Genomic DNA, 23,463 nt, shown 5'->3' on the forward strand with positions numbered 1-23,463 from the left:
ATCTTACGCAGTCCGTTCATGTGGTTTTCATCTGCTATTAAAGAAGGGAAGTGCTAACAGGAATACAAGACATTTTAGATTTTTTTATTTCAATTTGGGAACAAGTATACACAACCGGATGAAAAAAGAGGATAACAAGGATATAATGATAGAATGATAGATGTCTTGTCCCTTTAAGGGGCTAAAAACTGTATAATTATTATCAGATATTGTGTCGATGTACGTTACAAATTAATTAGAAACTCTTTAATTATCGATACTCTCTGGCGGTATGAGATTAATTCTTGGTATTTGGCTCTTGACAAGCAGGCATCAAGTCGCGCTTGTCTTGGAACAATTGTCTATGTAATAAGCTTACTATTGTGTCGATAACAATGCATCGCCTATTCGGCCTCAGGCTGTAATAAACCGAACATGCGCAGACACGGACACCAGTCTACCTGCGGGCTCAATGTTACTGATTGGCATTTTGCAGTTGACATCAGCTGAGGACGGTAAAGGGTGAGGGAGGTAAGACGAGCTTGATTTTTGAGGGACAGTTTTATTCATAGCTTATGTGTCAAGCTTGATACTATATACAGTCTTATGTGAAAGAGAGTTACTGTCTTTGATGTTACACTGCATTGACAGGAGGAGAATCGATTCGTACAGTGATTATTTTGGTTCAGCTGACACAATGATCATTCTGCCTACACTATTCTACCCAACATTGGTTTCTATACAATACAAATGAAGCAGTAGACCATTTGGATCTGAAGTTTTGATCCAGATCGAAAGTCGTAAAGAGACCGGGTGTTTTTGTTTTGTTTTGTTTTTTACGCTACCAGTTTATGACGTCAGTTAATTCGTTTATATCAGCATATGTACTACTGTCAAGGTAAATGTTTCTCGAAATTTAGAAACATCATAATCCCGGCTAGAAGTATTGAAAAAATCATTTATGTTGAGATCGGGTTAGTGTTAGTGTTATGGATAGGTTGCCCTAACCCAGACAAAATGTGAAGCAGGGTTTACTGGCGGAAATCTTTCCTCTGTCTGTTCATTTTATTTATTAACTATGTGCTGGATCCTGTTTTAGTAAAGAAAATATTCATGCTATTCACTCAATCGATCATATATACATTAGATGGTTAATCTTTCATCTCCAACGTGAATAATGGCACACACTGAGATGCAGGTGATCGGTGCCATAGCAACACACACAACAAAACCATTTGACCACATGGATATTTTGTATCAACCAGCAGATTGGCGAAACACATCATCCAGTAACTGTATCGGTGACATAACAAACAACGACTCGGATGAAGAGCGTTCGTGTGGAATAGCGGCCTTCTGTCGAATCCATGATCTGGGCTCTAGTTGATGGTGGTGTGACCTTGTTTAGGGTATTAGATATGTTCATACAAAGTATGCAGAAGATCATTTTGACATATTATCGTTCGGGGCTCTGTGGCCACTCTATTTAGCCCCCAAGTGAACCTTAGCTAAGCGTCTTCAAGGGATTAATGTCAATCAGACGTGGGAGCATTCGTGTTAGGTCAAGCGAGAGAAACATGGCGTTTGGGTATATCGGTTAAAACCATGTTCAATCATGGGTTGCTGAAGACCTATTCTATCCCGGATCTTTACGGGTCGAGGGTTATGCGAGAATTGCGCTCACGCGGCACTGTATGTACCCCTGGCTATAAATTTACGCAAATATATAGAATATTAAATTAATTATCTGATGGTGTTTAACTACAAATATTTAAACCGGTTTGATAAGAGATACTGCTGAGACTTGTCCGAGAATTAATTCTGCGTTGTCACTCTCGCATCCAAGGGGTTAAGGACGAAAACGGCGTGCCATCGTGTGGAGAGTTTCCCATAATATCAAATTTTATTTATACACTTAAAAGCCACTGGCATCTAGAACAGCCGTGTAATATACCGATATGTTCAAATTTGTTCCCGTGTAACAGCGCGTGGTTATATATAGATGTAACACGTTGTGTGTATACTATACTCCACTATTAGTTAAATAGTTAATTATAGTAGCTGTATTCTAATTATAGTAATAGTAACTTTTGTATTCTCTCTATCTCTCGATAGATAGATAGATAGATAGATAGACAGATAGATAGATTTATACTATTATGTTATATAGTGTGTGTGTGTTGTGTGTATACTATACTCCACTATTAGTTAAATAGTTAATTATAGTAGCTGTATTCTAATTATAGTAATAGTAACTTTTGTATTCTCTCTATCTCTCGATAGATAGATAGATAGATAGATAGACAGATAGATAGATTTATACTATTATGTTATATAGTGTGTGTGTGTTGTGTGTATACTATACTCCACTATTAGTTAAATAGTTAATTATAGTAGCTGTATTCTAATTATAGTAATAGTAACTTTTGTATTCTCTCTATCTCTCGATAGATAGATAGATAGATAGATAGATAGACAGATAGATAGATTTATACTATTATGTTATATAGTGTGTGTGTGTTGTGTGTATACTATACTCCACTATTAGTTAAATAGTTAATTATAGTAGCTGTATTATAATTATAGTAATAGTAACTTTTGTATTCTCTCTAGATATCTAGATAGGTAGATAAAATGTCTCCCGGGCCAACTGCCCCGCCACATCAGTGTACTCAGTTATACCATTTTTTGTGGTATCTCGATGAAATATTCTCAAAATATCCACCAATGGTTTGTCTGGGCCAGACGGGACTATTTACAAGCCGGAGTGAGATAGGTTGGATATGTCTGACGGTGGTTGAAAACAACACTAACTCAATCATTTTTTACCGCAAAGAATCATTTGTCAATATGCAAATATCTACTTGGTATAGCTCAACACATTATTATTCGTAATCGATAGAAACAAATTATGTGCACGTGAGATGTGAATATTGGACATAAAGGAAGAACAGTAAATTATAATGTTATGTTATATAAAGTGGGTGCTGTGTGTATACTATACACCACTTTTAGTTACATAGTTAGTTATAGTAAATTATGTGAGATGTGAATAATGGCTATAAAGGCTGAAGATGAATAATGATGATATAGAACATCAACGCCAGAGAGTAAGCAGTCTCGATTATCCTACGAAATATATTCATTTGATCGTAGAAGGCCATATTGTGGTGAAAATTATATGTTTGGATCACTGAATATCAGTGATGGCACAAGCTGTTCGCGAAAAGGGTAAGCATTACCTGCCCTACCGGCAGCACCCGCCACTCACACAATTTGTATAAAACAGTAAGTGTTTGTTGCCAGACACCGCGCATGAGCAGCAGTCGAAATAATGGCCTTAGTAAAAGTGTTTGAGTATGGCTTTATGCCGCTTTTAGCTAGTACAATTCTTTTCAACTCCGATTTTAAAACTATATTGTTTTATGATGATCTACAGGTGCATCTGGGAAGGTTTGGAATACCGTGGACGTAAATCCTGTATGCAAGATGGTCTGTCAGGATGTCACCTGGAAGCAGGTTTTTAAAAGAGGTAAATATATTTTCTACATTAGTTTCATGGCTATCAATCTTCTGTACAAATGAATTTAGCAGTAATGTCTTCGGATAACTGTATATATTGCTTTTTTAAATTACTCGTGAAGTGCACCCATTTATATAATTAGGGATCGTCAATTTCATATACTATTTGACAATGTAATTTTTGTGACAGACAATCCATTTGTTTTTCAACAGTCCGAAGCAAGTTTATATAGTTTATAGGACATCGGGCATGGTACGATAGAGCCAGGACCTTTCTGCCCCACTAAAACCACCAGATTTCAAGTTCAAATTTTGTCGAAACTACTGTAGTTCAATTGACGGACGACTGACTACAGTTCCCATCAAGAACAGGTTAACTTATTAGTATTAAAGCGTGCACTGAGCATCGAGTTCGTTCTCAAGTTGAAAACCCATGTTCGATTCTCTTTATATTTATGTCCATCCATGACCTCCTCCGAGGTCAAATTGCAGAAACCATGAAGAAAAGATGAATACCTCACTCAATAATATTTTTGTTTCAGATCGAAAACTAAAATATATGGTTCTACTTGGTATTGCCACCATAGTGGTGTGCGGATTCCACGTGTCAAGTCATCTACCAACAGTCGTAGAACCTTCGAAGTCTGGCATCAAAGATGGCGGCGAGGAGAATCAGCAGACAACTTTAGGAACGCCGAGCCAAAACCTGAATAAAACCCCGTCTAACAGTATATCGGAAAACCGAAACAAACATTTCATTATATGTATGGAATCTGGTCGCCTTGGAAACTTGATGTTTACTTATGCATCTATTTATGGTATTGCGTCGAGAAAGAATATGAGTGTTGTCATTGATGAAAGCAACCCGCTGGTGAAACATTTCAAATTGGACGCGACAAGTATGAAGATTCAGTCACTAAGCGGTCATTTGACATTGGTCGAAAAACGTCCGTGTGACTTCGACCAAGCATTGACCAAGTTCGACTCAAATAGAAATGTCAGGATAGAACGTTATTTGCAGTCATGGCGATACTTCCCTCACGTCGAGGACAAAATCCGGAGTCAATTTGTTTTCTCAGATTCTACAAAAGCATCGGCTGATGGTATTCTTAATAAGATTCGTGAGGAAAGGTCATTGTCAGCCAACGCGAGTGCCACCTTATTAGTCGGCATCCACTACAGAAGAGGGGACTTAGTCGCGAAATATTACCAAGATTTTGGTTACAACATTGCGCCAGTGGAATACATTCAACGTGCAATGGAGTACTTCCGCTTGAGGTACAGTCACGTAACTTTCGTCCTTGCAACTGTTTCCGCTGACTTCTTAAAGGATCTTCTGAAGGACGGTAGCGTCATACATGTGACTGGAGGTACAGCGATAGCAGATATGGCCATTTTGGCGAGATGTGATCATTTGATTCAAACTACCGGGACGTATGGATGGTGGTCAGGATTTCTAAACAGTGGTACTGTTGTGTATTATAAATACCCAGCAAGAGAAGGATCTGTATTACGAAAATTGTTTAGTAGTGACTATTCAAGTTTTTTTTACCCCAAATGGATTGGATTGGAATGAACGGGGAGCTATTTTCATCAGGTGTTTCAACTTGTGGGATTCTGTGTGCTATAGGTTTCCGGCAATCTATGTTCGTCTTTTGATTGGATTAAATGGATCTGGCGGTCATAATGTTTTGGATAGGACCCCAGACTCGGTGACTTGGTTGATTGTGTGGCATACTATCTTGACGGTGTGAGACGTTGCTCATAGCACAAACCATCGGATGGGTGCGGCGTAAAACAAACATGAGGCCTTTGCTGAGTATTAAGAAGTTGATGGTTCGTACAGGCATCGATACATTGAGTCTGTAGAAATATCTTGAGTCTGTAACTATCTCCATCTCTACACGCATTTGGGGCGGTCGAGTATCCTAGTGGTTAAAGCGTTCGCACGACACGCCGAAGACCCGGGTTCGATTCCCGACATGGGTACAATGTGTGAAGGCCATTTCTGGTGTCCCCCGCCGTGATATTACTGGAATATTGCTAAAAGCGGAGTAAAACTATACTCACTCACTCTACACGCATTAGGATGTGGAAGATAAGCTCACACGCATTTGTACTTATCAACATCTCTAATCCCTCATACGCATCCAGATTCCTCTCGCAACATTTCTCCTGCCACCATCCCACTGACGATACAGGATCAACGTAACAGGTTCTGTTCTTGCCGACAGAGACGAATTGGGCATCGCCTGTGTTTTCAGGCGTGTCGCATTAGTGTTTGTAATTTTATACATTAAAATATGGTTTATTAAGTCTTGTAATTTAATGTCTTCAGTAGATGATTACATTCATTATTCGTGTGTGTGTGTGTGTGTGTGTGTGTGTGTGTGTGTGTGTATGTTCGTAATATATATATATATATATATATATATAGAGAGAGAGAGAGAGAGAGAGAGAGAGAGAGAGAGATAAAGAGAGAGAGAGAGAGAGAGAGAGGTTATCACGCGGGTGTGTTTGGGGATGGTAAATATCCTGCATTAGGAATAAATATTGTATTTAGCGAGCCTTTGCGAGCTAAATACATATATGATATATATCAATTATTTATCCGCTCTGTCAGGTATATCAGCACGCAACAACTACATCAAAAGAAAAACTCTGCTCAATAAATGCAATAGGGAAATCGAACAATGAGTCTTCAGTTTACGTAAGGTACGAAATAATCGCGTCTGGACCAGACAATCCAGTGATTAACATCATGAACATCGATCCACGCAGTTGGGATAGCGACCGCCTCTTACGACAAGCATAGTAGCCTTTTACGGCAAGTGTGGCTTGCCGAAAACCTATATTCATACCAGGATCTTCACAGGTGTCAACAATAAACAAAGCTTCTGTGTTCATTATCAACCTAACCAACCACACAATCTAAAGTTCACACTTTGAATGATCGGCTTACATAGTTTCTGCGTAATTGCAATTTAGTAGGTGTCGAACTTAAACAACATCCGCTCGCTAACAGACCTCAATTGCCTACTGAGATTTAATTAGTGCGTATTCAATCAGTGATGTGTACAGAGCGATGATGGCGAAACGATGATCGTAACTCCCATACTTTAACACAGACTTACAATAATCGCAGTACTAAGCTCGCTTTGTGCAGGTGGGCCCAGGTATTTCATGGATAACTTCGGTGTTGGGCGCAGTATTCGGGCATTTGCTAAATCAGCAACAGCTTCAGCTTGGATGCATCTCCCTGTATCGGGTGAACTGGAAATTACATATTACATTCATTTCGTATGTTTTCAAAAGACTTGCACATAGAAGTAACAAAATAACATTTCCTTTTCGGTTCCTTGCTTTTTAGAAAAATACGCTGACCAGTTATTTCATTATTTATTTGTACACAAAGGCGTATCATACTGAAGGCATTTAGAAGTAAGAAGAAAATGATGACTTGAAACTTTTTATGGATAGTAACTTCTTTTATTCTTTGTTCACGGCGTTTCAGAGTTACTTCTAGCTCCTTCATCAGGTGATGCCGAGGAAGTGTATCATGATATGTTTACACAACACATGGTGGGATGAATGTACAAAGATAACAATGTAATGACGAAGCCAGTGTGATTAACAGGAGAGGATTCAATCATTCATATCACTTGCAATTGTTTTAAACAAAATGGCGGTGCCAATTCAAGACGATCTGATCTATAATACATAGTTCCGACCGGGAGCCATTTAACCATTCGGAGCGCTCGCTTTCCTTCGCTGCCGAATAGCTTGACACAAGGGCGCCATTTTGTCCCCCAAGCGCTAACGCTATCCAAGGCCTTCACAGCCACGTGTTGTATTGGGGTCACTGCACGGTAATTTTAGGTATTCGCATGAAGGCGATTCCCGGTGTACTTTGAAGTTTCTCGAATATGGACGACGTCTTAAATGGGTTAAGCACACCCAAGGACGTTCCGACACACGCCAGTTTCATAGCGGTGATGTCCCGCGAGCGGTGCTTTTGACGGCGTTGGATCAAGCAAACCGTTTGAAGATTCGATTATGGACGATGTCGGAAATGGGCATAGAACACCCTGGGACACTTCGGTATAAACCAATTTCATAGCGGCGATATACTGCACTAAAAAAACTTACTTTTGACGGCCTTGGTACAAGCAAACCATTTTACCCAGTTGGCGGTATCCTCAAACATTCTATGTACAGATACAACCCATGCTTGCCTTCTGTGTTGTACCCTCAAACATTCTATGTACAGATACAACACATGCTTTCCTTCTGTGTTGTACCCTCAAACATTCTGTGTACAGATAAAACCTGTCCTTGCCTTCTGTGTTGTACCCTCAAACATTCTATGTACAGATACAACCCATGCTTTCCTTCTGTGTTGTATCCTCAAACATTCTATGTACAGATAAAACCTGTCCTTGCCTTCTGTGTTGTACCCTCAAACATTCTATGTACAGATACAACCCATGCTTGCCTTCTGTGTTGTATCCTCAAACATTCTGTGTACAGATACAACCCGTGCTTGCCTTCTGTGTTGTATCCTCAAACATTCTATGTACAGATACAACCCATGCTTTCCTTCTGTGTTGTATCCTCAAACATTCTATGTACAGATACAACACATGCTTTCCTTCTGTGTTGTACCCTCAAACATTCTATGTACAGATACAACCCATGCTTGCCTTCTGTGTTGTACCCTCAAACATTCTATGTACAGATACAACCTATGCTTTCCTTCTGTGTTGTACCCTCAGACATTCTGTGTACAGATAAAACCCATGCTTGCCTTCTGTGCTGTACCCTCAAACATTCTATGTACAGATACAACCCATGCTTTCCTTCTGTGTTGTATCCTCAAACATTCTATGTACAGATACAACCCGTGCTTGCCTTCTGTGTTGTACCCTCAAACATTCTATGTACAGATACAACCCATGCTTTCCTTCTGTGCTGTACCCTCAAACATTCTATGTACAGATACAACCCGTGCTTGCCTTCTGTGTTGTACCCTCAAACATTCTATGTACAGATACAACCCATGCTTGCCTTCTGTGTTGTACCCTCAAACATTCTGTGTACAGATACAACCCATGCTTTCCTTCTGTGTTGTACCCTCAAACATTCTATGTACAGATAAAACCTATGCTTTCCTTCTGTGTTGTATCTTCAAACATTCTATGTACAGATAAAACCCATGCTTGCCTTCTGTGTTGTACCCTCAAACATTCTGTGTACAGATACAACCCATGCTTTCCTTCTGTGTTGTACCCTCAAACATTCTATGTACAGATAAAACCCATGCTTGCCTTCTGTGTTGTATCCTCAAACATTCTATGTACAGATACAACCCATGCTTTCCTTCTGTGTTGTATCCTCAAACATTCTATGTACAGATACAACCCATGCTTTCCTTCTGTGTTGTACCCTCAAACATTCTATGTACAGATACAACCCGTGCTTTCCTTCTGTGTTGTACCCTCAAACATTCTATGTACAGATAAAACCTATGCTTTCCTTCTGTGTTGTATCTTCAAACATTCTATGTACAGATAAAACCCATGCTTGCCTTCTGTGTTGTATCCTCAAACATTCTATGTACAGATACAACCCATGCTTTCCTTCTGTGTTGTACCCTCAAACATTCTATGTACAGATACAACCCGTGCTTTCCTTCTGTGTTGTATCCTCAAACATTCTATGTACAGATACAACCCATGCTTGCTTTCTGTGTTGTATCTTCAAACATTCTATGTACAGATACAACCCATGCTTTCCTTCTGTGTTGTATCCTCAAACATTCTATGTACAGATACAACCCATGCTTGCCTTCTCTGTTGTACCCTCAAACATTCTATGTACAGATACAACCCATGCTTGCCTTCTGTGTTGTACCCTCAGACATTCTGTGTATAGATAAAACCTGTCCTTGCCTTCTGTGTTGTACCCTCAAACATTCTATGTACAGATAAAACCCATGCTTGCCTTCTGTGTTGTACCCTCAAACATTCTATGTACAGATACAACCCGTGCTTGCCTTCTGTGTTGTATCCTCAAACATTCTATGTACAGATACAACCCGTGCTTGCCTTCTGTGTTGTACCCTCAAACATTCTATGTACAGATACAACCCATGCTTTCCTTCTGTGTTGTACCCTCAAACATTCTATGTACAGATACAACCCATGCTTGCCTTCTGTGTTGTATCCTCAAACATTCTATGTACAGATACAACCCATGCTTTCCTTCTGTGTTGTACCCTCAAACATTCTATGTACAGATACAACCCATGCTTTCCTTCTGCGTTGTATCCTGAAACATTCTATGTACAGATAAAACCCATGCTTGCCTTCTGTGTTGTACCCTCAAACATTCTATGTACAGATACAACCCATGCTTTCCTTCTGTGTTGTACCCTCAAACATTCTATGTACAGATACAACCCATGCTTTCCTTCTGTGTTGTACCCTCAAACATTCTATGTACAGATACAACCCATGCTTTCCTTCTGTGTTGTACCCTCAAACATTCTATGTACAGATACAACCCATGCTTGCCTTCTGTGTTGTACCCTCAAACATTCTATGTACAGATACAACCCATGCTTGCCTTCTGTGTTGTACCTTCAAACATTCTATGTACAGATACAACCTATGCTTTCCTTCTGTGTTGTACCCTCAAACATTCTATGTACAGATACAACCCATGCTTTCCTTCTGTGTTGTATCCTCAAACATTCTATGTACAGATACAACCCATGCTTGCCTTCTGTGTTGTACCCTCAAACATTCTATGTACAGATACAACCCATGCTTTCCTTCTGTGTTGTATCCTCAAACATTCTATGTACAGATACAACCCATGCTTTCCTTCTGTGTTGTATCCTCAAACATTCTATGTACAGATACAACCCATGCTTTCCTTCTGTGTTGTACCCTCAAACATTCTATGTACAGATACAACCCATGCTTTCCTTCTGTGTTGTATCCTCAAACATTCTATGTACAGATACAACCCATGCTTTCCTTCTGTGTTGTACCCTCAAACATTCTATGTGCAGATACAACCCATGCTTTCCTTCTGTGTTGTACCCTCAAACATTCTATGTACAGATAAAACCTATGCTTTCCTTCTGTGTTGTATCTTCAAACATTCTATGTACAGATAAAACCCATGCTTGCCTTCTGTGTTGTATCCTCAAACATTCTATGTACAGATACAACCCATGCTTTCCTTCTGTGTTGTACCCTCAAACATTCTATGTACAGATACAACCCGTGCTTTCCTTCTGTGTTGTATCCTCAAACATTCTATGTACAGATACAACCCATGCTTGCCTTCTGTGTTGTATCCTCAAACATTCTATGTACAGATACAACCCATGCTTTCCTTCTGTGTTGTATCCTCAAACATTCTATGTACAGATACAACCCATGCTTGCCTTCTGTGTTGTACCCTCAAACATTCTATGTACAGATACAACCCATGCTTTCCTTCTGTGTTGTACCCTCAGACATTCTGTGTAGAGATAAAACCTGTCCTTGCCTTCTGTGTTGTACCCTCAAACATTCTATGTACAGATACAACCCATGCTTTCCTTCTGTGTTGTACCCTCAAACATTCTATGTACAGATAAAACCCATGCTTGCCTTCTGTGTTGTACCCTCAAACATTCTATGTACAGATACAACCCATGCTTGCCTTCTGTGTTGTATCCTCAAACATTCTGTGTACAGATAAAACCTATGCTTGCCTTCTGTGTTGTACCCTCAAACATTCTATGTACAGATACAACCCATGCTTGCCTTCTGTGTTGTACCCTCAAACATTCTGTGTACAGATACAACCCATGCTTTCCTTCTGTGTTGTATCCTCAAACATTCTATGTACAGATACAACCCATGCTTTCCTTCTGTGTTGTATCCTCAAACATTCTGTGTACAGATAAAACCTATGCTTGCCTTCTGTGTTGTACCCTCAAACATTCTATGTACAGATACAACCCATGCTTTCCTTCTGTGTTGTATCCTCAAACATTCTGTGTACAGATAAAACCTATGCTTGCCTTCTGTGTTGTATCCTCAAACATTCTATGTACAGATACAACCCATGCTTTCCTTCTGTGTTGTACCCTCAAACATTCTATGTACAGATACAACCCATGCTTGCCTTCTGTGTTGTACCCTCAAACATTCTATGTACAGAGAAAACCTATGCTTTCCTTCTGTGTTGTACCCTCAAACATTCTATGTACAGATACAACCCATGCTTTCCTTCTGTGTTGTATCCTCAAACATTCTATGTACAGATACAACCCATGCTTGCCTTCTGTGTTGTACCCTCAAACATTCTATGTACAGATACAACCCATGCTTTCCTTCTGTGTTGTATCCTCAAACATTCTATGTACAGATACAACCCATGCTTTCCTTCTGTGTTGTATCCTCAAACATTCTGTGTACATAAAAAAACCCATGCTTGCCTTCTGTGTTGTACCCTCAAACATTCTATGTACAGATACAACCCATGCTTTCCTTCTGTGTTGTACCCTCAAACATTCTATGTACAGATACAACCCATGCTTGCCTTCTGTGTTGTATCCTCAAACATTCTATGTACAGATACAACCCATGCTTTCCTTCTGTGTTGTATCCTCAAACATTCTATGTACAGATACAACCCATGCTTTCCTTCTGCGTTGTATCCTCAAACATTCTATGTACAGATAAAACCCATGCTTGCCTTCTGTGTTGTACCCTCAAACATTCTATGTACAGATACAACCCATGCTTTCCTTCTGTGTTGTACCCTCAAACATTCTATGTACAGATACAACCCATGCTTTCCTTCTGTGTTGTACCCTCAAACATTCTATGTACAGATACAACCCATGCTTTCCTTCTGTGTTGTACCCTCAAACATTCTATGTACAGATACAACCCATGCTTGCCTTCTGTGTTGTACCCTCAAACATTCTATGTACAGATACAACCCGTGCTTGCCTTCTGTGTTGTACCCTCAAACATTCTATGTACAGATACAACCCATGGTTGCCTTCTGTGTTGTACCCTCAAACATTCTATGTACAGATACAACCCGTGCTTGCCTTCTGTGTTGTATCCTCAAACATTCTATGTACAGATACAACCCATGCTTTCCTTCTGTGTTGTACCCTAAAACCTTCTATGTACAGATACAACCCATGCTTTCCTTCTGTGTTGTACCCTAAAACCTTCTATGTACAGATACAACCCATGCGTGCCATAAAAGGCGACTATGCTTGTAGTAGGAGGCAACTAATGAGATCGGGTGGTCAGGCTCGCTGACTTGGTTGATGCATGTCATCGATCCCAATTGCGTGGATCGATGCTCATGATGTCAATCACTGGATTGTCTGGTCCAGACTCGACTATTTACAGACCGCCGTCATATAGCTGGAATATTGCTGAATGCGGCGTTAAACAACAAACAAACAAAACAAAAACTATGTACAGATACCTCACTCACAAGCAGGCAGCTGGGCTGCGCCTTTGATATCGCCTCCAAAAGATGTAGTAGAATGAACTAACGTCGGGGGGTGTTATTTTTATGAAGTTATACCTTTGCGGCATATGACTAACGTTTATTGTCATGTGTGCTATGACTAGAATAAGAAATTCAAGCTCAGTTACCGCGCTATAGCGCTACCGCTGTCTCGCTATACCGTCACCCAGGCGATCCAATACCGAGAGAGGGAAATGTTTATTTAAGTGTCACGTGCATATCATATGATAAAATACAAAATGTACATTCATAGAATTATAAAAAAGCACCCGGCCATATGGCCTATGAGACACTATAATCTAAAATATCACAGAACAACAATAAGTTAAGAAAGTACAAATGACAAACAGTACATACATTCAATATATAATTAAAACATGACTTATACCAAAACCTTTATGAGAACAATCATAAAGGTCTATCAACAACATAGATTCTCGCACAAACATGCATTCAGTCGAACGCATTCACACACATACATACACGCATACACACACATACATACACGCATACACACACACAACATACACATAGACACACAGACACACAGACACACAGACCACACACACACACACACACACACACACACACACACACACACACACACACACACACACACACACACACACACACACACACACACACACACAAACATACATACATACATACATACATTCTAGGGGGCAGAGAGGACAGATTCTGTCATGAAGTGGAATAGGCGGCTTAGAATATCTGCCTGTCTCTACACACAGAGGCAGACTGCAGGCTCTCAGTCGTATGAAGGACTTGCGGTGGTGTCAAGACATTGTATTGGTTACATAAGCTTCTGGGCACAGGTCTTTCTTAAACATGCGATAAGTCCTAAGTTTATTTCCGTTTGTTAAATTTCCTTTATCGTCCCATAGGTCAGTAAACCACTTCTGTTCACCCTGAATGTTCAGCTGCTTGCGAATAAGTTGTACAGTGGATTTAAAATTAACTGCGGTTACGTATTGCTCAAGTCCCAAGGCTTTACTCAGCTTCTGCACTCGGTGTTCCCAGGATCTCTTCCGGTTGAGTTACGACTTATGTATCTTGTTAGGTAGTCTGGATTCGTGCAGGTCACATGCTAAGAACGATGAGAACTTTGTTAAATATAAAGAAGCAAAGCGTAGTTTTAGAAGACAGCATCGTAGATCCAAACAATCGCTCATAGATAGCAGACTGAAAGAACTCTATGAGGCAGCTGAAATAGATGTACATGAATACTTTAAAACTGCAAAACGATATCACAAAACTAAGGGCCAAGTACACAAACTTCTTTATAAATGTAATCAAAGTAGTAACGCGGAAGGTATTTGTGGAATCTTTGGTAAATACTTTAGAGACTTGTCAATCCCAACCATGGAAAGTCATTTTGACTGCTCTTTTGCTGATGAAGTAATATGCTCAGTCAAAAATATTGAAAACAACGAAACATCTGATGCTGATAACGATGTAACTGCTAACCATTCATTGAAGAGACCATTCACCATTGCAGAGGTAGTAAGTACAGTTAAAGGACTGAAAAACAATAAATCTCCAGGACCTGATGGGCTCACAAACGAACATATTAAGTATGCGGGAAGATCTTTATTAAAGCATATTATGGTATTATTCAATGCTATCATTAAACATGAATATATACCCAAAATGTATCATATTGGCGAAATCTTACCAGTACATAAGGGACGAGGAAAAAGTAAAAGTGATCCATCTAACTACAAGGGCATAACACTAACTTCAGTCCAAAGTAAGCTTTTCGAAAGAATGCTTCTCATCAGAATCGAAAAATGGACAAGCGACGATGTAGCCTTCCCTCACCCACTACAGTTTGGATTTAGAAAAAATGCTGGTGCTGAAACGGCGGCTCTCACTCTTCTAGAAAGTATTTCATACTTTAACGAAAGAAACTCACCAGTTTATTGTTCCTTCCTCGATAACGAGAAAGCCTTCGATAGTGTTTGGCTTGACGGTCTCTTCTTCAAATTACATAAATTTGGTATCAATGGTAAATTATGGAGAATTCTACGTTTATCTTACAATTCTATGTACTCATGTGTTAGCTTTGCCGGCTTCAAATCCGATGTTTTCCCTGTTAAACAGGGTGTTGGTCAGGGTCGTGTCATATCACCATAGCTCTTTACTCTTTATATAAACGATTTGCTTCATGAACTGAGCAATTCCGGTTGTGGACTATGTCTCCCTTTGGGACGATATCCAGGAATACTGTTAGCAGACGACACGACCTTGATCAGCTGTAACACAACAGGTCTTCAAATGCTCCTAAACGTAGCAGAAAATTATGGTGACAGTTAAAATACAATGTGTTCAAAAGTGCTGTCCTAACTTTTGGATGTAGTAAAAAAACAGTGTCGCCTGAACATCTTTACATTGGTAAGATAAAATTACCTGTTCAAAAGGCAATTTTCTATGCGGGAGTGTACATAAGTACTGCTAAAACTTCGGTAGAAAGAACGAGGTTAGCATGTGAAAAACTGAGAAAATTGATAAAGGTAAACCATGATTCTGGCCTGTACTTTGGTGGACTTAATCCTATAGCCGCCGTGCGCATCTGGCAACGAATGATATTACCCTGTGGCTTACATGGATGTAATGTGTGGGGAAAACTATCCTTAAAGGAATATGAAATGCTAGAAATCACTCAACGCTATTTCTGTAAGAAAACCCAGGGTTTTAATAAGCGTATGCCCAAAGAAATAGAGAGAGACACAATTGGTGTTATATCAGTACAAGGATACATTGATCAACAAAAGCTTTTGCTCCTTGGTAAGCTATGTAATTCAAACCTAATGTATATCTTCAAACAAATGTTTCCAGCCCGACTTGGACAGTTTAGATATAAAACAACACTAGTTAATAAGAACAAGTGGGACACGAAATCACCCATCTTTAAGCATGCTACATCTTGTCTCCAAATATTATTTATCTGACGAGGTCAATGATTATATAATGTGTTCAAATTTCATCAAGAAACGATTATGGTCAAAACTGGTGAAAGAAAAGATTCACCTACACGAAAAACAATTACTAAACAATGCGCTTCTGAGCAGATTATCTCTGTCAAGATATCTAACAATACGATCTGGACGAGAACACAGGCAGGTCACGGATTTGAATGCTCCGACTGAAAAGTGAAAAACCTGTCATTTCGTAAGTCTTAATCGCCTTTTACATGTTTTAAATCAGCCCAGATCTTATTCTTGTGCTCCGTCTTCGATTTTACATCAAGAAGAAACTTTTACACGAGATATTTTATACTTGCAACCTCGACTATGTGTGACGTGTTGAGAGACAGTGACAGTGAATTTGTTGAGACGGTCATGGCTGCTACACTCATAAGCCAGTCCACAAGTGAAGACAGATTAGAACGAAAAAGAGCAAGAGACGATGAAAGCAACGAAAGTTGTTCTAGGCAAGACGAATCGAAGAAAATGAAAAGTTCAGGAAATGCGAGCGAGCAGGACACAGTCGGCACAAGCCAACATGGCGGGCTCAGGGAAGTTTCAAATCCAGCCAATGACACTGAAGTTAAAGGCATGCTTACCTTTCTGGTTAAAGAAATGTCACAAATGAGAACTGATCTCAACGACAGAATGTCAAGCTTTGAGAATAATCTAGAAACAAGGCTCACTGAGAAAATAGCAGCAATAATTGACGAGAAGATAAAGTTGGAAATAAACAGGGCGAGAAATGATATAGACTCAAGATTGGATAACTTCGAAAAGAAAATACAACAATTTGAAAAGACTTTCTCAGAAGCTGCAAAATCCAAACCTCAAGACAGGATCATCGAGAGATCTGTTGTTATCAAGAATCTGCAGGTTCACACAGACGAAGCAACGGACCCACAAGTTACAGTTAACAAGGTAACGGCTCTTATCAGGGACGGGTTACACCTACCAGACGTGAATGTCTCTAATGTTGAGAGGAAGAAATCCTATGGTAAATACCCTGGTGTAGTGTTAGCAACTATTGACACTTTGGACCAGAAAACAAAACTTATGAAGGCTAAATCATCTCTGAAGAGCTCCCGTAAGTATAGTAACACTTTCGTTGAAAATTGTACAACGTTGGAGGAGAGAATGCATAGCAACAATATGAGAACATTACTAAAGGAAATTGGGAAGGATAATCTATTTACTGTGAACAGAAGTGGATTTATTTCTAGGAAGAAAAATACCACGACTCCCCGGGCCTAGGGGACCAGGCTTGGTCTGTGGAATGTCGGTGGATGGTCTCTAATGAATGTAAATAACAGACACTTTAGGGAAAATGCAGTTGGGTACTTTGACTATGATATACTATGTCTCTGTGAAACATTTCTACGGGATCAAGAGGACATTAGTCTGGATGGGTATGTATGGTTCGGTAATAACAGAACAAACCTGCATACAAAGGCTAAACGTGGATCTGGCGGTGTTGGGGTTCTTATAAAGACATCATTTTTATCTAGATATAAAGTTGAAGCACTGGACAGTGACCAGGAGGATGTGTTATGGCTCCGTTTGTCTTCTAATACTACAGTCGAGAATCTATGTTTGTGTGTAGCGTATCTACCTCCAGCCGCTTCTACTAGGTCACATGATGCAGAAGAATTTTTTGATATTTTACTTCAACATGTTTATGAATATCAAAATCTTGGAAAAGTTGTCATCGCTGGCGACTTTAATGCACGCATTGGTAGTAACTCCGACTATATCGAAGGTGTTGACAGTGTAGGGGAAAGGAATGTGATAGACGAGAGCGTTAATGCAGCTGGGTACCTACTACTAGACTTTCTTATAGACTGTAATATGTGTGTTGTTAACGGTAGACTTGGAAACGACAACTTCACTTCTGTGTCGCATAGGGGTCGGGCCGTAGTAGATTACATTATTGTGCCTCATGAGCAGCTGAATGATGTGTCAGATTTTAACGTGCATCTTATGTCAGACGTACAGAATTTTACTACTCAGATGGGATGTGACTGTATTCCTGATCATTCTGTACTGGATGTAACGCTAGACTTACTTGCAATTCAACCAGATTCTAAGTCTGACGATATGAAGCTGTTATCGGGTTGCTGGGATATACCAAGGTACAATGTAGCTAATATACCGGACAGTTTCCTGAATGATGAACATACTGCACGCAAATTACAAGATACACTTCAGAAGATAGACGATGCCCTAACACAAGGTCAAGACGCTCACTCTGCATATGAGAAGTTTACTACTTTCATTAAAAAAGAAATGGACTTAAAGCTAAATAAGATAAAGACATTTACTGAGAAAAACACCAACAACAGGTATTATTGTAGGCGAAAGCCATATTGGACTGATGAATTACAATTATTATGGGATGGGGTTGGTGTAAAGGAAAAACGCTGGTTGTCTTTTAAAGGTTGTGTTCATCGTAAACGTGTTCTTAAAGGCGTTTTTCAATCTGCAAGAAAACTGTTTGACAAAGCAAACCGCAAGGCGAGAAGATCATACCAGCTACAGAAACGAGAAGAACTAATCAGTTTACAGAACATTAACAGCGGCAGAGACTTCTGGAAAAAGATAGGTCGACTTGGTATAGCCAACGACAGAAAGTCAAGTTCCGTTATCCCTATGGAGGTGTTGATGCACGACGGGTCCGTGACCTGTGAGACTGACACTGTATTGGATCACTGGAAAACCTCCTACAGCACGCTTTATAACGGTAGTGAGAATACAGCGTTTGAACGTGCTCATTATGATACTGTGTGCGAACGTGTGCGTAGCGGTACCGTGGAGTGTGCAGATTATGATCTGTCGGATTTGAACCGCTCTGTCTCAGTCCAGGAAGTTGACCTTGCTGTTATGCAGATGAAGACAGGAAAAGCGCCTGGGGTAGACGGTATACCGGTAGAAGTACTACGAAATCCTCATTGTATTAACTTACTTCACCATATCATTAAGTATTGTTTTGAAAATTCAGTGTCGCCGTCTCAGTGGGGAGCAGGACTAATAACTCCTATTCCTAAGGACAAAAGTACCCCGTCAGATCCTTTGTCTTACAGGGGCATTACTCTCATATCAATACCCTGTAAAGTCTACACGTGTATACTGAACTGTAGGATACAGAAGTGGTTGGAGTCAAATAATATTCTTGTGGAAGAGCAAAATGGTTTTAGACCTAAGAGAAACTGCACTGATCACTTATATGCACTTTATAATATTGTTAATAACCGTAAAGCCTCTAAACGATCTACGTATGTCTGTTTTGTTGATATTAAGAAGGCGTTTGATAGGGTTAATCGCAATTGCCTTTGGTACAAGCTTATGTCTGTTGGTATTCATGGTAAAATGCTACAAGCTGTACAAGCCTTATATATGGACGTAAAGTGTGCAGTTAAGCTCAATGGTTTTATCACTGAATCTTTTAATGTTACCTTGGGCGTTAAACAAGGATGCAAGTTATCGCCAACGTTATTTTCCGTTTATATTAATGATTTGGTGTTAGACATGAATAAGTTAAACTGTGGCATACCTATTGAAAGTTCTGTGTTATCAGTTTTGTTGTATGCTGATGATATAGCCTTGTTAGCTGAAGACGAAGACTCGTTACAGAAAATGTTAAATGTTTTAAATATATGGTGTCATAAATGGCGTTTGGATATTAATTCAGACAAAACCAAAATCATGCATTTCAGAAACAAATCTGTGGCTAGATCTGAGCGAGTATTTGTATGCGGCAAATCTATTATTGATTATGAAAGCTCTTACAAATATCTTGGTTTAACTTTTAATGAGCATTTAGATATGCACAAAACAGTCCAGGTACTGTGTAAATCGGCTAGCAGAGCTCTTTCTGCGTTGTATTCAAAGTTTAAACACGCGGGTGGCATGTCTTACGAAGTATTTAACAAGCTTTATAAAGCTCTTGTAGAACCTGTTCTATTTTATGGTGCTGGCATTTGGGGTTTGAATAAGTATAAGGAAGTAGAAATAATTCAAAATAAGGCTTGTCGTTTGTTTCTAGGCGTAAGAAAAATGCCCCAGTTACTGCTATGAGGGGGGACATGGGCTGGTGTTCTGTGAAAGTGTCACAGCACGTTGAATGCTTTAGATTATATTTTAGAATTCAGAATATGCAGGCCCATCATCTCCCTCTTATCATTCATAATTGGTCCAAAATCCGATCACAATCCTGGGATAAAAAAATCGTAAACATTTTAGCTCACTATAATTTGTCAAATTTACCTTATTGTGGATACAGCATTAAACAGTGTGTTGACCGTGTAAAGTGTTTCTTAACTGCTGAAGATTGTGATATGTGGTATACTGCGCTATGGAATGACAAGAATAATCCAAATGGCAATAAATTACGCACATACAGAATGTACAAATCATCACCTACTGCTGAGCCTTATTTATGTCATGTACGTTTTAGAGATCATCGAAGACTTTTAGCATCCTTTCGATGTGGTATTTTACCTTTACATGTTGAGACCGGCCGCTACGCCAAGCCACCTACCCCACTGTTGGATAGGACTTGTAAATATTGTCACGCCAATCCTACTAATGATCATGTAAATTATGTTGAAGATGAATGTCACTTTTTAATAGAATGTCCATTTTATGATGATTTAAGATACAACTTAGCTAAAGAAGCAACTTCTGTAGATAAAACATTTCATTATATGAGTAGTTTAGAAAAGTTTATTTTTATTATGAACGAAGAATCGCTCCAATGTATTTTAGCCAAATCAATTTACAACATGGTTAAAAGAAGGCAATTTCATTTTAAGCCAAGTATGTATGTATGACTTGTATGTATGTATGTATGTATGTATGTATGTATGTATGTATGTATGTATGTATGTATGTATGTATGACGTGGTGTGTGGGCGGCGCAACGCTGTGGGGGGAGTTAAGGGGGAGCGCACTGTTTAACTAAGGACTTTCGAAGTCAGTTGCCCTGTATCCTGGCATACTGGTGCGCTCTTCACTGAAACCGCCCACGGCCGTGCTCCGCGCCTGCATCACGAGGTATGTATGTTTTATTCTGTTTCAACTGAATAGTTTTATGATTGATATGTTTTATAGTGTCTCGTAGGTCATATTTGGCCGGATGTTATATTTTACTGTTTTGTATATATCGTATTACGAAGTGTATATAACATGTGACACTTTAATAAACAATATTCTCTCTCTCTCTCTCATTATTTTCTGAAAATTACAACTTTAGTTTTGTCAATATTGACAGTCAACCACCATTTGTTACAGTAATGGGCAAGTTTATCAAGATGTCACTGCAGACCAGAAGCAGTTTTACTCATTAGGACCATGGCATCAGCAAGGAGTAATAACAGAAACATAAGATCACTTATGTCTATGCCAGATTGTAAATTTTCTTGCAAACTAAATTCTAAATCTTCAATAAAGAAAGAAAAGAAAAGTGGCGACAGGATTTCACCCTGCCTAAGTCCAGAACTATAACTAAATATTTCTCCATACATATTTTGATACTTAACACATCACTAAACATCTTTATACATTGATCGACAAATGTCTAGAGGGGATGTGATGTCAGTACACACATACGCAATTCATTGTTTACTTAACTGCGCATGCGTGTTTCAGCCTGCCTAAGTCCAGAGCTGTAACTGAATATTTCTCTAAACATATTTTGATACTTAATACATGACTAAACATCATTATACATTGATCGACAAATGTTTATAGGGGATGTGATGTCAGTACCCGCATGCGCAAATCATTGTTTGCTTAACTGCGCATGCGTGTTAATAAGGTGCAAATGACCCGTTAACGACAGACAGACAGACTTTATTTAGACTCAGGCCATATTTGGCCTCTGGCAATGTACACAAGATACATTGGATGTTTGGCGCAGTGGACATAATTATAAACTTACCACCGATTCCCAGCTTACTAAGTTTAAGCCACCACCCATTTCGGTAAATACTATCACATGCTTTTGGATACTCCATGAATGCACAAAATACTTTACCTTTATCTTTAAATATATGTTCTATTAAAATATTCAAAATAAAAATTTGCATCTATGGTACCACATCCTTCTTTAAATCCATATTGAGCATCAGATATTAAATTAAACAAATTTGACATACGTCATAATCTACAATTTATAACCTTTGTGAAGAGTTTTCGAAAACTGCTCTAGAAGAATGACCCCCCTGTAGTTATTAGGGTCTTCTCAGGAATTCTTCTTGTGTACAATAGCACCAACTGGCCATATTGATGGAAAACACCCCGTGTCCAATAAAGAATGAAATAATTTGACGATATCTTTACCCATAACCTCAATCAGAAATTTGCATATTCAATCAAACATTATCCATACCAGGTGATTAATTCTTTTTCATATGCTTAATAGCTACATTTATTTCCTCCAATGCTATTGGAGAATTTAAAGTACCATAACACTCAGTTCAGGCATTTTTCAATAATTCTTCCTCCACAGTCACATTTATAAAGTTTATATCTGAATGTAAAACCTTGAAGTGTTCATAGAAATCTGATATATTTAGATCACAATCGCGTCTTTTCCTTTTATCTTTATAAATAATTTTCCAGAATTCTCTTGAGTGTTTATTTTTCAAGTGACCAAGTTATGGTGCACACATTTTATCCATATTGTCTTTTTATATAATCTCTTGCGCTGTAGCACATTCTGTCTCTGTTGTTTGTAAGGTGAACGTTTAAAGCACTTTTTAGATAATCTAAATTCTTTCCTTTGTTTATAACATTCTTTATCAAACCACTTCAGAGAATCTGTATTGACAAATTTTCCCTGCTTTTTCTGGGTGGTTTTGCTATAATAATTGGTACCGATACCGTTAATACGATTTGTAAATAGTGTCGGCGTGTCGGTGTTCCTAATCTAAATTAGATAATATTTATTCAAGTTTTCTTTTTCTTGTATCAAATCTTCTTTGAACTGCGTTCGGGTTAAACGAGCACCTCTTACGTGATGGCGCTCTTGGTCCAGTGGTAGAGCGTCGGCTAATTAATGTACTATTTAAACTAATTAAATTAATGCAGACAGACAGACCGACAATTGTTTATTTAAGTGAGTGAGTGAGTATGGTTTTACGCCGCTTTTAGCAATATTCCAGCAATATCACGGCGGTGGCCACCAGAAATGGGCTTCACACATTGTGCCCATGTCGGGAATCGAACCCGGGTCTTCGGCGTGACGAGCGAACGCTTTAACCACTAGGCTACCCGACCGCCCCGTTTATTTAAGTCTCATCCGAGTAATACAGTATAAAATTTACAAACATATATAAAACAACATAAAATTATTAATTAGGCCACTCAACAATGCTCAATACAGTACGTGTTATGAGAGACTAAAACGTTTAAG

The 23,463-nt window shown here is 39.0% G+C and overlaps 1 protein-coding gene across 1 annotated transcript; it reads left to right on the top strand.

Annotated features, from left to right (window-relative positions):
- The first annotated feature begins 442 nt into the window (after positions 1 to 442).
- LOC125382651 (galactoside alpha-(1,2)-fucosyltransferase 2-like) lies at positions 443 to 5,816 on the top strand. The gene is made up of 3 exons (XM_048400711.1): positions 443 to 510; positions 3,419 to 3,511; positions 4,044 to 5,816. Exons 2-3 carry the CDS (start codon positions 3,469 to 3,471, stop codon positions 5,075 to 5,077), a joined length of 1,077 nt encoding a protein of 358 aa, XP_048256668.1. The 5' UTR covers positions 443 to 510; positions 3,419 to 3,468; the 3' UTR covers positions 5,078 to 5,816.
- Positions 5,817 to 23,463: the final 17,647 nt, after the last annotated feature.

Source organism: Haliotis rufescens, unplaced genomic scaffold (genome assembly GCF_023055435.1).
Source record: "Haliotis rufescens isolate VD_foot unplaced genomic scaffold, xgHalRufe1.0.p SCAF_20, whole genome shotgun sequence".
Lineage (NCBI taxonomy): Eukaryota > Metazoa > Mollusca > Gastropoda > Lepetellida > Haliotidae > Haliotis > Haliotis rufescens.